General features: G+C 41.2%; 2 protein-coding genes across 2 annotated transcripts; both read left to right on the top strand.

Moving 5' to 3' along the window:
• Positions 1–2,582: 2,582 nt before the first annotated feature.
• On the top strand, positions 2,583–3,593 carry LOC114930498 (uncharacterized). Its single transcript, XM_029302261.2, has one exon. It carries the CDS (start codon positions 2,583–2,585, stop codon positions 3,591–3,593), a length of 1,011 nt encoding a protein of 336 aa, XP_029158094.2.
• Positions 3,594–13,943: 10,350 nt separating this feature from the next.
• Positions 13,944–15,028, top strand: LOC146721659 (uncharacterized). The gene is made up of 3 exons (XM_085486459.1): positions 13,944–14,342; positions 14,399–14,641; positions 14,726–15,028. The coding sequence occupies exons 1-3, from the start codon at positions 13,944–13,946 to the stop codon at positions 15,026–15,028; spliced, it is 945 nt and encodes a 314-aa protein (XP_085342585.1).
• The last annotated feature ends 5,212 nt before the right edge of the window (positions 15,029–20,240 follow it).

Genomic DNA, 20,240 nt, shown 5'->3' with positions numbered 1-20,240 from the left:
AAGCTTTCTATCTCAGTTTCTTCAACAGTAAAAACAAATCTAATGAGATCTGGGGTGGTCTGAAGCACCTAAGGCTTACTAAAGCTCGAACTGTGGGTACACGCCTTTCATTCTGTGGACGAGTTAAATGATTTCTTCTTCTGTGCTCCTACACCACCGGGCACTGATGTCTTGGATTCATTTATACGGACCTACTCTCTGGCAGCTACGAAGACTGTAGGTTCCACTGAAGGTACGTGACGCCAATGACAATCGGGAGAGCAATTTCAAAAACTACCTCTGACGCAGTTGGCAGGGACGGCATTTCAACGAGATTTCTCAAGCTCACGGTGCACCTTATCATGCCGATTCTAGAGCACATATTTAATTTTTCACTAATAACAGGTATAGTCCCAGCGGCATGGAAGACGGCAATTGTTTGTCCTATTCCAAAAATAAAAAATCCCACTTGGCTGCAGCATTATCGGTCTATATCGGTCCTCCCGATTTTGTCCAAAGTAATGGAACGTGTCGTGAGTGATCAAATTCGTGAATATCTCGAGGACTCTTCCTTTTATAATTCGTGTCAGTTCGCATACCGTCGCGGACACTCCACTAAAACTTGTCAGCTTAGGGTCTTGGATGACATATGTCAAGCTGCGGATCAGAAAGTAACTGTATCTGTCTTCTTCGAATTCTCGAAGGCGTTTGATAGAGTTGATCATCGAATTCTCTTAAATAAACTGAGGGGCCTGAATTTTATCGACTCGGTACTGCAATGGATCTTTTCCTACCTGACGAATCGGTCTCAAATGATTAGGGACAGCTCCACGGGCGCTGTGTCACAACCCGCTTTCATTAGGGTGGGTGTTCCACAAGGCTCTGTCCTTGGTCCGCTGCTTTACACTTTGTATATACTCGATTTTGGGTAGGTACTTTGACATTGTAAATATAATCTGTATGCGGACGATCTACAGATCTTTCTGCATTGCCATCCATCTGAGGTCGAGGAGACGATACAAAAGGCAAATAAAGATATAAGAGCAGTCATAAAGTGGTCGTCCAGAAATAAGTTATTGCTCAACTTTGACAAAACACAGGCGATTATATTTGGCACATCAAGAAACATTAACGTCTTGGATCTACAAGCAATTCAAAAGATTGAGGTAAACGGAACGTCCTTCCAATTTTTGACATCCATAAGTGTTCTAAATTCTGCCTGAGTGTGTTTTGAGTATAAATGTGTGTATGTGTGTGTGTGTGTGTGTGTGTGTGTGTGTGTGTGTGTGTGTGTGTGTGCGTGCGTGTTTTCCTGCATGCGCACTCGATTGCATGCGGGCATCGGGTGCAGCTTGTATCCCGCGCCAGCATCAAGCAATTCGCGCCGTTAGGCCAATCGTCGGGCCTGCGCGCTTGCGCTTGAGCTCCGCGCCCGGCTCGATTCGACAAAGTCGACTTGGTATCCGGTAAAATCTTCTCGTCACAAAAGCAAAGAAATACGAGAAAATAAACTGCTTTGTCCTCCGACTCTCAGAAGGCCCCTCGCCTCTTTGTTATAAAATCAAAACAAAAATATAACTTTCCAGAGCCTTCTAGAGGATCGGAAGGATATAGCAGTTTGTTCGTGTAGTCAGTCGCTCTTAATCCGACCACTGAGAATCAATTCGATCGCGTCTTTTTCTTGTATCCAGTCTGACGAAATATAACTTTTTTTTGTTAGTACGTTTGCAGTTTCTTTCTTGGCACAGGTTCTCTTTAGCTTTATCCTTTAATTAAACAATTTTTAGTCCTTCGAACAGGATACTTTGTATAAAGAGATTTTACTCTTCGCTCCTCTCGCGCCGCTGAGTTCGTTGCCGTCGCTCGTTTCCTAGGTAAAGTGTCTTGGTGCCGTGGGCGAAGTGTTGCTTTCCGTCTGGAAGGAAAAATGGATCCTGAAATGAAAACTACCATAGACATTGCCTACGCGCTCTATGGGAAAATCTCTCGCGCCTACGAGAACCTCCAGAAGCTTGGAACGCCCAGGATCACCCTGAGCGCCGTAGAAGCGCGACTGCAAACCCTGAAAAGGAACTGGAATAAGTTTGACTCGCAAAATGATGATCTTCTCGACCACCTTGATGAGGACAAAGACGAGCCTTACCTGGTGCAGAACATACCTGCTCTCGCGGAGGAGGTCTACCTCTTGAACAAGGGCCTACTGTTAGATGAGCAGCGGAGGCTCAGGGCCCAGGAAGGCTTGCCTACTTCAGAGACGAAGCCAGTGGCACCCACATCCGCACTCGCCGCGCGCGTATCTCTCCCGCCCATCCAGCAGCCGATATTCTCTGGCAAGTTCGAGGACTGGCTTGCGTTCCGTGACCTTTTCAAAGCCATCGTGGTTGATGATCCATTCTTGGCGGACGCACAGAGAATCCACTACCTGAAGACCAGCGTTCAGGAAGACGCCGAGAAGCTCATCCGTAACCTGCCCGCCACGGAGGATAACTTCTAGGGAGCCTGTAGTTCTGACCTCTTCATACATTTGATAGTCGAGCTCCTGGACAGCAAAACTCGCAGGGAATGGAAGAGCTTCATGGGGAAGAGCTCCGACTCCCCAACCTATGATCAGATTCGACCAGAACTTCCTGAGGGAGCAGCTGATGGTGCAAGAGGCGCTCCGACTCGCCTCGGAAAAGTCGTCCAGCAAGACGTCTGATAAAGGCAATCGCACCGCTCGAAGCAACCACGTGAAGAGTCGTTCCGCCGGATCTAATCGCGGCTGCCCGCTCTGCAAGGAAGAACATTACCTTGCGTGTTGCGACCAATATAAGAAGTCCGCCCAGGAACGGCGGGAGGTAGTGAACACTCACCAGCGCTGCTGGAATTGTCTGGGCCGCCATCTCGTCGGAGAGTGTCCATCCTCCAAGAACTGCAGCAAGTGCTCCGGTCGCCACCACTCCACTCTACACGACGCATTTGGAAACCCCTCGGCACTCGCTATCCAGAATTCTTCGCCGACCGTGCACGTTGCCGAACGTTCAGCCGCGGAGTGTTCATCGGTCTTGTTGGCGACGACCCGTGTTTACGTGACAGACCATTTTGGCGAACACCACATAATGCGTGCCCTTGTGGATCCAGGTTCCGAAACTTGTTTGATGGTAGAGTCCTTCGCGCAGCGGCTACGCCTGCCACAAACTCCGACCTCCGTCTCCATCTTCGGTGTCGGGGGAGTCCAGACGGAATTCTCCCGAGGTCGCGTTACCGTTGCGCTGTCCTCGCGCGCGGGACAATTCGCGTGCAACCTGATCGCGCTCGTTTTATCGCGCCTCTCCGCGTATAGCGGGACCGCGAGCGGCGGCGCCCATTGCTGGCCTCACGTGCGGGACCTCGAGTTAGCGGATCCTGAGTTCTTCCGTCGGGATCCAGTGGAACTTCTTCTCGGTGCTGACGCTTACGCCGACGTTGTCCTTCTCGACCTGCGACAGGAAGAGCCAGAAGAACCGACACAGCGGACTCGCCTCGGGTGGATTATTCTGGGAGCTATCGGCACTAGCTGCCATGCTGCGGCCTCTACAACCTCGCTCCAGTGCTCCGTCGAGGACGACCTCCCGACTCTAGTGCGTTGTTTTTAAGAGTGGGAAGAGCCGTTTCGCGCCGCCTTGCCGCTCTCCGCCGCCGAACAGAAATGCGAAAACTACTTCACTCGGACACATCGACGCTTCCCGGACGGTCGCTACTCAGTGCGCCTATCCACTAAAGGAGAGTTGCCTGATCTTTTATCCACGCGCCACGCGGCCTCTCAAGCTCTTCACTCCATGGTCCGTCGGTTTGATCGCAATCCCGTCCTGCGGGATTAATACCACGCCTTCATAGACGAATACTCAGCTCTTGGCCACATGTCGCCCGCTGCTGACACACCTGCCGCCCTCGCCTCACGTTGCTGTTACCTGCCACATCACGGGGTACTGAGGGGTTCAGGCGCTGACGCTAAAATCAGAGTCGTGTTTAATGGCTCATTGCGCACCGTCAGTGGTGTGACGCTGAACGACTACCTGCACACTGGGCCCAACCGGTACGCGTTCACCGCAGACGTGCAAAAGATCCAAATTCAAGTCCACTCGGTAGATCGTCACATCCAAAGGATCCTGAGGACAAAAGGAGACAAAATCATACCATTCAGCCTCAACACTGTCGGGCCTGCGCGCCTGCGCTCGAGCTCCGCGCCCGGCTCGATTCGACAAAGTCGACTTGGTAAAGTCGACTCCAGTAAAATCTTCTTGTCACAAAAGCAAACAAACACGAGAAAATAAACTGCTTTGTCCTCCGACTCTCAGAAGGCCCCTCGCCTCTTTGTTATAAAATCAAAACGAAAATATAACTTTCCAGAGCTTTCTAGAGGGTCGGAAGGATATAGCAGTTTGTTCGCGTCTCTTTCTTGTCCGCACTGTATCCAGTCCGATAAAATATAACTTTTTTTTGTTAGTACGTTTGCAGTTTCTTTCTTGGCACAGGCTCTCCTTAGCTTTAACCTTTAATTAAACAATTTTGATAAACACAATACAAATCCAATAATAGGCCAGTAAGAGCCGCAACGCGGATGGTAAAGGCGTAAGTAAAAACAATAAAAAGGTATAAATCAAAAAGATAAATTACCAAGATCCTCACACAATAATGTTGTTTACAAAATTTCGTGTTCTGATTGTGACGCTTTTTATATCGGACAAACAAAAAGACTATTGTCCACTCGTGTTAAAGAGCATAAAAATCATATTAACAGAAATACTAACCAGACTTCTGTTATTACTAAGCATCGGTTGCAGGGACATAATTTTGATTGGGATAATGTGGAAATCTTGAATGAGGAACCTTTTTTGCATAAAAGACTTGTGTCGGAGATGTTATTCATTAAGAGACAAAAAATGGCCTTAATAAGCAAGAGGATACCGAAAATCTGCATTCTACTTATATATCGATTTTAAAGAATATGCCGACCGTTTAATTTTTTACTCATATTGATGTGTTTGCTTAATTCTGTATTATTTTTGTTTTTGGGATATTCGTGTATGTCTGCTTATTCTTTGACGTTTAATTTAACTTACAATTAGACTCACAAACGTGACGGTCGTGCGTTGTTTTTTGACTTTTAGCGTGTGTTGGATTGGTGAGTCTCAGTTTCTTATCGTTTTAATTGGGTTATATTACTCAATTTATTTAAGTTTTGGACGTGTTTTTTTATAGTTTTGTTATGGATAGCATTTCTACGCACTACTTTTGTTTTTCAACGATTGGAATCGATAAGAGACATATCTTGCGACGCACGCCATTATGTCTGATTTTGCTATGACTTTATGAGTTATATAATTTCTAATTTTTCCTATGTATGTATTTCTGTATTTATATCTATTTTTAGTTTGATATTTTTGATAGCGTAATGTTTTTAAAAAAACTTTTATGTTACATACTTTGTTTATTTTTGTGTTGACAGTTACTGAAGATGATCCCAAGAAAGGATCGAAACGTTTAATTAAATTTTTTGTCTTAATTTATTTTTGATTTATACCTTTTTATTGTTTTTACTTACGCTTTTACCACCCGCGTTGCGGCTCTTACTGACCTATTATTGGATTTTTATTGTGTTTATTTCATCAGAGCCTTATATATTTTACTTCTTAGTTATTTCAATTTTGATAAGATACCTGGGAGTTACAATTTCTAACATCTCTCCTGGGAGAGTCAAATTGCAGCCACCACGGGGAACCCAAGGTCCATTCTATATAGATCTAGTGATCTTTTCTCGGCCAAACTCAGAATAAAGCTAGTCACTGCTTTCATCCTTTCGCACCTTGATTATTGCTGTGCGGCCTTTACCGATGCAACGGCGGAGCAAAATCTTAAGCTTTGCAGGGCCTTGAATGCATGTGTCATATTCATCTTTAATATTAGGGCCGATGTGCATATCACACCTTTCTATAAAAAGCTATGCTGGTTGAAAATTAATACTAGATGAGACTATTTTGTGGGCTGTCAACTCTATGAAATCCCTCAGACTGAGAGACCAGGTCTGCTCTTCGAGGTTTTCCATTTCAGAGGCAAGATCTCTGGAAGAACCACTCCTGGGTCTGAGAGGGTGTTGGTGCTGCCTCATTGTCGCACTGAGTTTTTCCGACGCTCTTTTCGGTTGTCTGCGATTAGGCTGTAGAATGTTCTCCCTTATAGCATTCGGGAAGTTCAAACCTTCCCCACATTTAAACGCAGACTTTATAAGTGGCTACTCAACAATTATTAAAAATTGCTGTCATCAATTGGGTGACGCTCGGTCGCTTTCTCTCTGACATATTTAATGTGCTTAAGTAGTAGGGGTACAATATTATTATTAGTAGTTGAGGTATTGCGTATTGCGTTTTGCGGAATTTATTGATGATAGACATCATCGTGGAGGATTGTCCTTAAATTACTGCTGCTAATATTCTTTACAATTATTATTGTTATTTGTATGTTTTTACTTTTTTTTACTCACTGTAATTCATTATTGTTTATTATGTATGTTTCTTTTATTGTATTATTTCTTTAAGGCGCTTGAGGGAACTTGTCCCAGAGCGCAAAATAAATGTTGCTCTCTCTCTCTCTCTCTCTCTCTCTCTCTATGTGGCTATGGCTAATATGGCTATGGAAATAACGAAGCTAAAAAGGAAAATAAGGAAACAGTGATTCTCGGCTGTGAGATTGGAGAAGAAATGAAAAAATTAAAGATGACAGTACAAGCCAAGTTGGGCGAGAATTTCAACTGAACCACAAATGAAACCTAAGATAAAAACTGTCAATGTTGGCGAGAAAGAATTGAAATTGAATGATGATGCTAAATGAAGGAATTCATATGCAGATAATGAAGAAAATAGTTAAAGAGAAAAGAAATGATAAAAATCAATTCGGAAGAAAAGAATAGGATGATATCGTAATAATTGAATCAGATGAAGCGATTCATAAAGTAATGTTGAGCAAAGAGAAATTGAATGTAGGATGGAGAAAGTGTCCTGCATTCAATCACATTAACATTAAAAGATGTTTTAAATGCTGGGGTTATTATCATATTGCAAAAAATTGTATGCGTAATAAAACGTCATAAATATACAGAAGATCATAATGTGAGTGAATGTACAGTAACAAAGAAAAGATGTATAAATTATATGTTTAAGATTAAAACATACAATTTGAAAATAAATGATCAACATGACGCACTTGATCCGAAATGTTCGACTTTCAAGAGAGTGATACAGGAGAAGAAGAAGAGGGCCGGCTGGAAGAAAGCAAAATAGCAACTACAGAAGAAAACGGAATTAATACTATATACAAATGCTCAAAGTTTCATGGCGCAAAAGGACGAGATACAGCATCAGATTATGAAGAAAATAAACTCTGCGTTCGTAGCGTTATCAGAAACTAGAGTGATTGCTGAAATTGAATACTTTGAAGTGAACGTACCAGGTTATAGTAAGATTAGATGTGATGCTGAAAACAGAAATACAGGAGGGGTTATTTTATATGTAAAGATGATATTAAATATGAGATAGTATTAATAAAAAAGTTAGAAGCAAAGTAGGTATACTAGACCGATTCTAGACCAGGGGCAATTAAGGGGGGGGAGGAGCGGGGGGAATCGGGAGCAAGAAGGGTGACGTCACACGGGGAAGGGGGATTTTATCAGCTGATAAGCTTATCTTATCAGCTCAGGTTACCTGATAAGGGCCTCTTATCGGCTCATATTACCTGATATGTTTATAAACAAGATAAGCGGATATCTATTACAAGATAAGATATCTATTACAGCGATATCTATTACCCAAGATAAGATAAGATAAGGTAAACATTCTGGTTAATCAAATTCTAAGAATTATTAAGAACAAAAGGGCTGCCGCCGTTTCTTTGGCGAGCGCCGACAATCAGATATCTATTACTAAGCGGGGTTGCGTTTCTTTCCTCTCCCCCCATACGTGGCTGTGAGCGTGGCTGTTCAGCTGCTGCTAATCTATACGTTATCTATTTATTTCTAAGAAATATCAGCGGGGATATTTTGCGTCATCCGGGGCGAACATGTTGCGATGTGTCTTCGCTGCTTCACGGGGTGAAATTTACACCAGAAATGTAACAATGATCTGCCAAGCGGCGGCTTTATACCGTATTTATTTATTTCTAAGAAATATCAGCGGGGAGATATCGCAATTATTTCTTGCGAATTAAAAACTGCATCATCGCACGTTGAAGAACAAAGGGTTGAACGGGATATATAATGAGGACCGAAACTGCTGCCTGGTCATAGTACAGTGACCACGAGAGCGCACGCTGTTCTCATTCGGTGTGCAAGAAAAAAATTTAGTGTGTAATCTCAAAGCAGTAGTTATATCTGTGTAATACGTGTGAAAAAGTGAATTCACAAAAATGGAGAACGCGGAGAATGTTGAGCGCGACCTGTTGGAGCGTTCTCGCCAAGTCGCCACCTTGGGCGAATATTTCGGATAGCTGAAAAAGTGCGAAGAGTTTATTGAAAAGCTGGAAGAACGCAGCCGTGTCAAGCGTCCGTGTCTCTCGATTGGACATAGGCAATCTCTGGTGGCAAGAATAGCGCGACTCTAAGGTTCAAAGGTGCGCTTGCAGAGACGGTACATGTGTCTTGGCAGTGGTGGTAAATACAGTAGCGGCGGCAATAACGCGCAAAGACGTCGAGATCTCGTTTGGCGTGAGATCGATACGGCGTTCGATAGCCGTATACTGACCGGTGCGGTAATTAACGCAGACTATATCAAACCGCGTCAATTTTTGGAAAATGCCGCAGAAATTGTAGACAAGAACGTGGAGAATGTGTTGCAGAGACACGCCAGTGTAAAGGTGAACTGTTTTCAACGGTGAGTTTGTGTCTGGTGATAAACGCGCCAATAAAAGTATCAACACGAGGAACTTTAAATTCTTTCGTACGTCTGATGTACGCGAGTGGTACGAGCACCGCCTTATCGAGTCCACGCTAGAAGAGTTCCAGGAACGCGATAGCGGCTGGGCATTGTCGCGGATAATCGATTTGACAGTAAATGTAAATAAGTACAATCCAATGCGCGCGGGATGCCGTATTAAATTACCGCAAAACATTGTGGCAAAGAAAGCAGTTGTTAATGTGCAATCAGCAGACAATGCGTGTTTCGCATGGTCAATGATGGCCGCTCTTTACCCCGCTGATATACATGTGGATCGGGAATCCTCCTATCCGCATTACACCACAGTACTGAATCTCCAAAACATTGAATTTCCAATGACTGTGAATCAAATAAAAAACGTTGAACTTGCAAACGACATCTCCGTAAACGTGTACATCATCAACAATGAAAACATCCCGCTACGTCTTTCGGAAAAAAAAGAAAGACAGACACGTCAATCTGCTGTACGTGGAGGACGAACACAGAGTGGGGCATTTCACGTGCATAAAGAATCAGTCTCGCCTCATGAGTTCGCAACTGAGTAAAAAAGCTCATAAAAAATTCATCTGCAATTGGTAAGTACATATTTATTACACATACATTATATAAAAATAATTTTAATTAAAATTTTTTATATTTTTAAATGTTTACACTATTTTGGAGCGGTGGAAAAATTGGCGGCGCATACAAAAAATTGCGGAAAACTAAACGACTGCGCTATCCGGTTGCCGAGCGACAAGGACAAGTGGCTCAGCTTCGACAATTACACGAGGAAGGAGCGGCTTCCGTTCGTCGTGTACGCCGATCTGGAGTGTGTTTTGGCAAAGACCAAAGATGCCACAAATTATCAACACCATCAAGTATTTAGCATCGCGTATTACGTACAGTGTTTGTTTGACAATTCGTTATCCGCGTATAATTCCCACCGTAGTGTCGATTGCGTTGCGTGGTTCGCCAAACAGCTTAAAAAATTTGCAATCCGCGTAAAAATTATTTTAACAACCAATGTCCCCATGGTAAATTTAACAGGTGACGAGTGGGTAAAATTTCGCAGCGCGACGCATTGTCACATTTGTGAGAAACTGTTTGACGAAATCGAATTACTGCCGATAACGAAGGAAAAATATATATCATTCTCGAAAACTGTTAGATTGACGCAAGACAATAATTCGAAAAATCATATTAAATTACGCTTTATCGATTCGTATAAATGTCTCAGCGCTAGTCTCGACAAACTGGCGTCTTTTTTGAATAAAGATAAATTAAAAATTTTACAATCGGAATTCCAAAATTTATTGGCAGATACGTTCAATTTATTGAAATGGAAGGGCGTCTTTCCGTACAAATATATAGACTGCGTGGACAGATTGCAAGATACGTGTTTACCGCCGCGTGAATCATTTTACAGTTCATTAACCGGTGACACTGTATCCGAGAGTAATTACGCGCACGCCGAGAATGTCTGGAACAGATTTTCCCTTCGAACGCTAGGCGAATATAGCGATTTATATTAAAAAATTGATATCTTGTTATTGGCAGACATATTTGAAAATTTTTGTGACAGTTGTATAAAAAGTTACGAACTCGACCCCGCGTATTACTATACTCTCCCCGGATATACATAGGACGTCATGTTAAAACATACAAATATTACATTCGAATTATTAACCGACATTGACATGGTAATGTTTATCGAGCGGGGTATACGCGGCGGTCTTAGTCAATGTTCAGGCTGATACGCACATGCTAATAACAAGTACATGCAATCGTACGACCCATCGAAACCCTCATCCTATCTCTGGTACTTTGATGTGAATAATTTGTACGGATGGGCAATGTGTCAGCAATTGCCGTATGCTGATTTTCGGTGGGTTAACGATGTGTCAAATTTCGACGTATCATCTATCGCGCAAGAATCGCCTACAGGTTATATTCTCGAAGTAGATTTATAGTATCCGCAGCATCTTCATGACGCGCACATTGACCTACCGTTTTGTTCGACGCGCGATAAGCCGCCCGGCAAGCGAGAATATAAACTCCTCGCAACGCTTTACGATAAGAAGCATTACGTCATACACTATCGTAATCTGCAGCAGTGCACGCGCCACGGGCTACAAATAACAAAAATATATCGCATATTACAATTCACTCAGTCAGCATGGCTTCGAAAATACATCGAATTCAACACACAGTTTAGAACCAAAGCGAAAAATGATTTCGAAAAAAATTTATATAAATTAATGAATAATGCGGTATTTGGCAAGACAATGGAAAATGTGCGTAATCATGTGGATGTAAAATTAATAACAAAGTGGGACGGACAATATAGCGTGGAGACAATGATCGCAAAGCCAAATTTTCGTAATAGAAGCATATTTTCGGAAAAATTGGTTGCCGTAGAACTACGCAAACTCGAAGTTAAATTTTATAAACCAATCTATGTCGGCATGTGCATATTTGACATATCGAAAATATGTCTTTATGAATTTCACCATAAATACATGTCACCGCTCTATCGTGACAAATACCAGGTAATGTACACCGACACAGACAGTTTAATATATCAAATTAAATGTCAGAATGTATATGAAAATTTGAAACGCGATATCTCCAGATTCGATACAAGCGATTACGCTGCAAATAATGTGTACGGTATATCGCTCGCGAATAAAAAGGTGCCGGATCTGATGAAGGATAAGAATAACGGCGCGATAATGATCAAATTCGTCGGGCTTAGAACAAAAATGTACGCGATGAGAGTGGATAGTAAAAAAGACACGAAGAAGGCAAAAGGTGTGAAAAGTAATGTCGTCGCGAGAATGATAGCGTTCGACGATTATATGCGCTGCCTTAATGACGAGATTGAAATGGCGCAACAGTAGTCGTGTATAAGATCGAACTTGCATAAAGTGTATACCATCAGCGAGACGAAAATTGCTCTAAGTCTCTACGACGACAAGCGGTATGTTGTACCTGATTCGACCGACACCTTATCGTGGGGACATTACCGAATACCGCTGTAAATTATATTTATTATATTTATTATATTTATTATATTTAGTATATATATATTATACTTATTATATTTAGTATATTTATTATATTTATTATATTTATTATATTTAGTATATTTATTATATTTATATGTTGTAAGGATGTATTAATAAGGATTATATTTTTTTTGTTATATTCCAAATATGTTGTACACTATATATATATTGTATAAATGAAAAATTGTTGAATATAATGTGAGGTACATTAAATGACATTGTCTTTATGTATCCAAGAATTGTGCAAACTGTCGAATCCCAGCCATTTCATGTAAACCTCGTCACCCCTTCTGCGCAGTATTTTCTCCACGAGGTACACATCCGGATAATTTGCGCAATGCAACTCGTGCTCGTAAAACGCTCCAGCGATAGATGTCTTGCGATAATCCTCGAGTAGATATGTTACGGGATTAGTATGCTGCACTTTAACAACCTTAAACACCTCGGTTGTCCAATTTGCCAAAAATTGGTAGAATAGTCTACCAATACTGGGCGCACTCGGAGCCCTGATTGGTCGAGCGGCTGACGTAGCAAAAGCGGTGAACGACAAAAAGGCAGCGCAACGTTAGTTGCAAAAGATACTACGTCACAATCGCGCCATGGAAGATCGCAGCCTGTATCTTGTCCCTTACAAATACGGACGAAGAGCGAGAAAAAAAACGTCAAAAAGACGTTAAAAATGCCGCGAGATGTAACTACCAATGTGCAATTGCTACAACTGGCAAAACGTATGCGTATTCCGTACTTTAGAAATGTTTTCATGTGCAATAATTTATCGATAAATGGCGTGCGAAAAAATGAGAGCGGTATTGTCAATCTAGACGACACAGATGGCCCTGGCACTTATTGGGTAGCGTATGCAAAAAGAGGAGATTGCACTATCTATTTTGACAGTTTTGGCAATCTTCGACCACCCAAGGAATTGGTGCAATATTTAAATGTGACGAAATTGGAATACAATCACACTTCTTATCAAACTTATAATCAGAACATCTGTGGACAATTGTGCTTGCAGTTTCTCCAAAAATTCTTACGTAAATTTAAAGACTGATATTGCGCTATATAACTCAGTTTTGTCAACATGTCGCTAACACTAACATTGACTGTGAAGAGTAGCGTTCTCGCTGTAAATTACTTACCCCCCATAAATTTGAGTGACGCGGACTACGAGCTCAGTCTGGCGGATTTTGAAACTTATCACACTATATCGAATGTGAATTTCTCGAATAATAAATTTTACTATGGCAAAGACGACGCGGAAATTACGATTCCCGAGGGAGCGTACAAGCTGCAAGCGATACATGAATTTTTGAAACGCGCACTTTCCCAAAAATATAATGCTGTTAGTGATAAAATTGCCGGCGACGAAGATTACCCGATCGTGCTCCGCGCTAATTACAATACGATGAGCGAGATCAAATGCTTCTACAGAGTAAATTTTAGCATGCCCAACAACATTGGATCACTTCTGGGATTCTTGAATCGTATACTGCAACCGCGAAAATGGTACAAATCGGACATGCCGATTAATATTATCAACGTGAACATTATTCGCATAAAGTGTAACGTGACCGCGGGTGCATACAGCAACGGTAAACTCGTTCACATGATACACATTTTCACCGAGGATATCATCAGGATATAAGATATCGGAAACGCCGGCGTAGATCATTTACTTGCCAATCTTCGCGCAGAGCATTACGGATTTAACGTTACGAGTTGTCGACCAAAAGGGACAATTGCTCGATTTTCGAGAAGAAAAGATCACAGTTAGATTGCACGTACGACGGCGGCAGCGATAACACCTCGTGCGACGGGATGCTCGTGTTGAATAAAGACACGAAGAGGGACAACACAATCAAGCCAGCAGCAACAACATTTGTAATTAATATTAAATCAACCACGAAGAAACTCACCTCGTCAAACATTGCGTTTTTACAATCTTTGGGATTTGCGTGTTACGACCTGAACAATGACTGAGATTCTCAACATTGAGGAAGAGCCAGTCTTTGACGATCGCATCGTCAAGATTGAGACTCATACATACAACCTGTTTGCCAACACAACATCTGGATACAGCGACGAGATAAGAATACCCATACAACAACAGGATTTGTATACGTTGCCGTATGAGAGTTTTTTCTACATCGAGGAAGAACTGACGATAAATCATCCAATTGAGGGATCCAATGTGATGCTGGGAAATAATTACGTCGCATTCATGTTTGACAAGATTCGCTACGAACTCGACGGTGTGGAGATTGATCGCAACAGAAATGTAGGAATAACAAGTCTGCTGAAAAACTATGTAACAATGTCATCCGATAGAAACGTGATTATGCGAAATGCTGGCTGGGTTTCCTCGACTACTGTGAATGGATACTTTAATTTTCTTGTACCGCTCAACATGTTATTGGGATTTTGAAGAATTACAGATGCATAGTGAATAATGCGCATCATGAGTTAATCTTAATACGAGCACGCAACGATAATAATTGTCAGTATGGAAATTCTGCACTGGAGCCTGTGCTCAACATATTCAAGATACAATGGCGAATGCCACACGTGTTGTTGAGCAAAATTAAGAAGCTGTCGATGTTGCGCGCTCTGGAAAGTGGACGTTACCTCAGCATGGGTTTCCGCTTATGGGATCTATACGAGTTTTCGCTGGTGCAGCGCATGACCAAGCATTCGTTGGCCATTAAGACCGCGACTTAACTGGAGAAGCCGCGATACGTAATTTTTGTTCTGCAGACAGGCTGGAAAAACGTCATGTCCAAGGATACGAGCCGATTCGACGACTGTAAATTAACCAATATGAAACTCTATCTAAACTCGGAATGTTATCCGTACGACGATATGAATCTGGATTTTGATAGAAACAGATGGTCAATTCTGTACAACACGTATGCGCGTTTCTGCAAAAATTATTACGGATACCAGTATCTCGAGCCGAGTCTCACCGTCATGTCATTTTTACGTTCCGGTCCGTTTGTAATTATCGATTGTTCTCGACAAAACGAATCGGTCAAGAGCACAGCGGTGGATGTGAGATAGGAGTTTGAGTGTAAGGAGAATATGCCTAATAATACCACAGCATATTGTCTCATCATGCACGATCGCGTGATCCAGTACAACCCGTTGACCAACGTTGTGCGCAAAATCACCTAAAAATGTTTACACAAATACGCTTGTGAGAGAGAGGGGGAACAGGATACATAATCAAGATGATGTGAGATGTCTGAAGAGTATTGTCATACCTTTCGACTGACTCACATTGCAGAGATCATGTCTGCACCAACGTTTGTCGACCTGCAAGAATTTATCCTAAATAAACAATTTATTGTAAAGGAAGCGGCAATCCTAAGAAGAGGATATATCCTGTCACACTATTTCTTCGCATGCCCTGTGCTATGGAGCGTGCTTATAAAATCGGAGAGGCCTCGTGGTTAACTCACAAGTAAACCTACCCAAGTGCCACACGCCGATCTTAATGAAACTCGGCATACTTGCAGAGCATCGAAAAATATTAGATACATATTTTTTTATACGTCCCCATAAAGTTTTTTAAGGGTAAAAACCATCCTTGCAATCCTATAAATTAAAAAAAAATTCCGTTATATTAGATCCGCCATTTTGAATTTTGAAAAACTGGCATCAGATTCGTAACCAGCAACCCCGAAAACCCCCGGATAGTAATTTTTGTAAGATTAACTCAACTTAATTTTATAATTTTTTACAGGTCCCAAGGAGGGTTAACTTTTATATTGCAAGGGTGGTTTTTACCCTTAAAAAGTTTTATGGGGACGTATAAAAAAATACGTATCTAATATTTTTCGATGCTCTGCAAGTATGCCGAGTTTCATTAAGATCGGCGTGTGGCACTTGGGTAGGTTTACTTGTAAGAAGATTTGAAATCGTTGCGTATATATGAAACAATGAACACGTTTATTTATAAGTATATAAATTTTTATTTAACACTTACTTTTTTCTCTGTGTAGTTTTCACACAATTTTTCATTTTACAAAACCTCTTTGTATGCCACATTTGTCGTAAAAGATTTTGGATTTCCTTTAATGTTGCAAATTTTTCGGGGAGTGCGACAATGTGGTTTTCTTGTTTTACACCCCCATCCACCCACCCACGCTCTCAAAAGGAGAATGGGTAAAATGGTCCGATTTTGGCCTAAAAGTGTAATGTAAGTTACATATGTAATTTTATGTTTTTGGGGTCACTGAATACAATGGTAATAGTTTGTCTTAATTCATGAGAAAGTGATTAAAATTCGCCTTAAGGAGATTAAAATGTTATTGTAAGAGTAATTCGGTTAACAATTGTTTTATTTTAATTATTCAAGTACATTACAATTTTAGTAAAAATTATCACAAACGAAAAAGAAAAGGAAACTACAATTAATTTAGAGAAGAATGTGATTAATGCTGATAAAATAAATGGTAAAAAATATATTATTATTGATATATTATTATTGATATATTATTATTCATATTATTGATCAATTATTTTGTAGAATTATCTTTACAAGAATTAATACTTAAATGCTATCATTTATCTGCACAAATAGCAAGACTTGCAGGACATGTCGCAGAAATTAAAATAAAACAGGACGAGATGATTGCTTCGCGACCTATGGACATACGTAGGTCATCAAATTAAAAAAAAAATGTACGAATTCTTAAAGAAGAAAAAAATTGAATCGCTTTCTTTTAAAACATTAGAGTCTTTCGAGATATGTGATGCTGAATTAAAAATTGATGCAGTTTTTTGCGAAGATCTTGTAAGTATAAAATATAACAATATCAGAATGTATAATTAACTATAGCTAATTAGTAAAAATAAACAACATACAATAATTAGCAATAATTAACATATAATAAATATAACAAAAATACATACAATCAAAATTAAAACACATAAAAACACATTCAATAAATTAAAGTCGCCTACGATAATTAAAAAATAACTCTTAATTTATTTAATACGATCAAACTGGCATATTACAAAAATAAAAAATTACACAACGTTTCGGCCAACAATTACTGGCCCTTATCAAGTGTATCTAGTTATTGAAGCAAATTTACATATTAACTATAAACTATTATCCGCAAATACACATTTCGATCTTAGCGAAGAAGACTACTTGCGGATAATCATATCCTCACGTAGTCTTGTTCGCTAAGATCGAAATGTGTATTTGCGGATAATAGTTTATAGTTAATATGTAAATTTACTTCAATAACTAGATACACTTGATAAGGGCGGGCCAGTAATTGTTGGCCAAAACGTTGTGTAATTTCTTATTTTTGTAAATTTGGTCGTATTAAATAAATTAAGAATTATTTTTTAAAATACATAAAAAAAACAAAGTAAATTGTAGTCGACGGATTTCGTATATAGAGAGATCTCGCCTGAATACGACCTGATATTATACCGGACGAGCGTGGATCGAGGTGCGGAATGCCATCGTTAATAAGAAAAGTCGTTGTAAATGTATATTGCTCTGTTGATCAAGGCTTTATTCTTCTGAGGCTTCCAGAGAGAAAAAGGGTCGCGCTTTCCCGAAAGGCGAGAATTTTATACTCGCATTACACATTGTATGTGCCCTCTTTTTAACCAACGGGCCAATTACAGCCGTTTCGATAATTAGGCAGAGAGGCGGTTGTCCCTTTAATTCTCTCACGACAGAGCTCTCGATTCTCACGGGCGCAAAACACAATATTATTTAATAACAAAGACGATACAAAAAATAAAGTCGAACAACACGACCTAGTCGGTTAACGACTCCCCCCCCTTTCTCTCTCTCCCTCTCCCTCTCCCTCTCTCTCTCTCTCTCTCTCTTTTTCCCCCTCTCTCTTTTTCTCTCTCTCTCCCTCTCTCTCTCCCCCCTCTCTTTCTCTCTCTCTCTCATTTAAATAAAATGCCTACAGCTCGGCCATTCTGATTACTTGACCGACCCGGTCAATCATTGTCTTAAAAATTTAACACGCTCGATATAACATAATAAAATGACAATAAAATTTACAATAATCATACATGTATATATGGACGCATTTGGTCCGGCGCTAACACGCCCGTGTAAGGTCGCTATGTCAATTGAAAGCCGCCAATGTCGGTAATTACATAACGATCGTGATCCAAAACTTTTTTGACCTCAAAGGGGCCCTTGTACTTTGGTATTAGTTTTTTATTAATTCCGGCCATCGTTTCTACGTTGCGGATCTCGACATAATCACCGACATTATATCTACGCGCCACTTTTCTTCTTAAATTATATCGCTCGGCGCCTTTGCGTTGCGCTTTGTTAATTTTTTCACCCGCTATTACTCTGAGTGTGTCAAAATCTCGCTCGACAACAAAATTTTCTTTAATTATTTCTCGAAGAGAATCGTTCGCTTTACCACGTTGTTCGATATCAAATAACAAACGCACCGGAGTCTCGCCTGTTACACGACACACGGTATTATTTATTGAAAATTCTATCTTGTCGAGAACGCGGTCCTATTTAGACGGCGTCTCACACAATTTCGCCAGCATGGTGATCATCCTATTGTATCGCTCGACTTGCCCATTAGCTCTAGCCGTGCTTACAGCCACCAAGACATGTTCTAAGGCTTCGGATTGACTTTACAAATTCTTTGAACGCTTCGGATGTAAAACACGTTTCTTGATCCGATATCATACGCTTTGGCCTACTATATGCACGAAAATAATCGCCTAGGTGCTTTACTGTTTCTTCCGTCGTCGTAGATTTGCACAGATATAATTTGATGAATTTGGTGAAGGCGTTGATTATCACCAACAAATTCCGATAGCCTTTCCGTACCTTTAAGTACGAGCACGCTGTGGCAACGACTGAGCGCATCTACGTGACCCATCCGCCTCCCGGGGCGGTGTACTATTTCGTAGTCATAATTCTGCAAAAAGAGAGCCCAGCGTGAGATTCGAGGGTTCACGTCTTTCTTGTTTAAAGTTAATCGGAAACTGTCACAATCAGTTACAATTTTAACTTTTCGGCCCGCGAGATATACATAAAATCTCTTCAGCGCATACACGGCAGCAAGACATTCAAGTTCGAAACTATGGTATTTCGATTCGGCGAAAGTTGTACGCTGGCTCCAAAAAGAGATCGGGCGCCACGCACCGTCGGCCTGTCGCTGGAGCAAAATGCCGCCGAATCCGCTCGCACTCGCATCGCAATGCAGTTTCGTTTCTGCATGCGGGAAATAAATCGCAAGCACGGGTTTACTCGATAATCGCTGTTTAAGCGAATACGGAATTCTCGACAGCCCCGAATTTGTAAATCGCGTTTTTCTTTATCACGCCATACAACGGTTTTGCCAGTACGGAGAAATTCGGAATGAACCGGCAAAAATAGCTTGCAAGCCCGATGAACCGCTGCATCTCTTTAACGTTTCTCGGTATCGGATAATTAGTAACAGACTCAATATTTTCGTCGCTCGGTCGAATACCGTGACCACTCACGCAATACTTTAGGTATTTTATCTCTGTTTGGGCAAAATAACACTTATCAAGCCGAAACTGCAATTTATATTTCCCCGCGATCTCAAAAACCTCGGACAAAATCTCGACATGTTCGTCTATCTCTTTAGTCGCGACCAACAGGTCATCAAGGTATACTAATATTTTATCCTTTTTAATTAACGGTTCGAAAACCGCATGCACAAACCGCTGAAAAACACGTGGTGCGTTTGTCAAGCCAAACGGCATTCTCAAATACTCGAATTGTCCGATCGGGGTTACAAAGGATGTATACTTCGCGGACGACTCATGCATCTTTACGTGGTGAAACCCGTCTCTCAAATCCAGGATTGAAAAATATTTTTTTGCCCTGCAGACGGTTAATATTATCGTCTATCAACTCCGTGGGAAAATGATCCCGGATCGTTATTTTGTTTAGCTCGTGATAGTCTACGCACAACCGGCAAACGCCGTCTTTTTTCCTTACCATGACGATTGGACTAGCATACGGTGAGCTACTCGGACGAATGATCGCTCTCTCTAGGAGGTCATCCAAAATTTTTTGCAAAATCTCCTTATCCGCAAACGACAGCCTACATGGACGCAAACTTATCGGCTGCTCATGCTTGAACGAAATACTCATCTCAAAATCGGGCACGCTTTTCGTCTCTCGCAGATTTTCAAGATAGCGCGACTCGTACGCCTCGATTATTCGCACAGACACACTCGTATTGACGGCTGGATTAATTTTCAACTCGTTCCCCAAATGAAC

Source organism: Nylanderia fulva, unplaced genomic scaffold (assembly GCF_048542155.1).
Source record: "Nylanderia fulva isolate GAGA-0341 unplaced genomic scaffold, ASM4854215v1 Scaffold433, whole genome shotgun sequence".
NCBI classification, from domain to species: Eukaryota; Metazoa; Arthropoda; class Insecta; order Hymenoptera; family Formicidae; genus Nylanderia; species Nylanderia fulva.
The sequence above is the reverse complement of the archived record's forward strand: the minus strand, read 5'-3'. Positions and strand labels throughout refer to the sequence as shown.

Coding starts and splice junctions, on each gene's coding strand:
- LOC114930498 (XM_029302261.2), top strand. CDS start 2,583: ATGATCAGATTCGACCAGAACTTCCTGAGGGAGCAGCTGATGGTGCAA.
- LOC146721659 (XM_085486459.1), top strand. CDS start 13,944: ATGACTGAGATTCTCAACATTGAGGAAGAGCCAGTCTTTGACGATCGC. Junction 14,343..14,398: donor GCTGGGTTTCCTCGACTACT/GTGAATGGATAC, acceptor GGGATTTTGAAG/AATTACAGATGCATAGTGAA. Junction 14,642..14,725: donor ATCTATACGAGTTTTCGCTG/GTGCAGCGCATG, acceptor TTTGTTCTGCAG/ACAGGCTGGAAAAACGTCAT.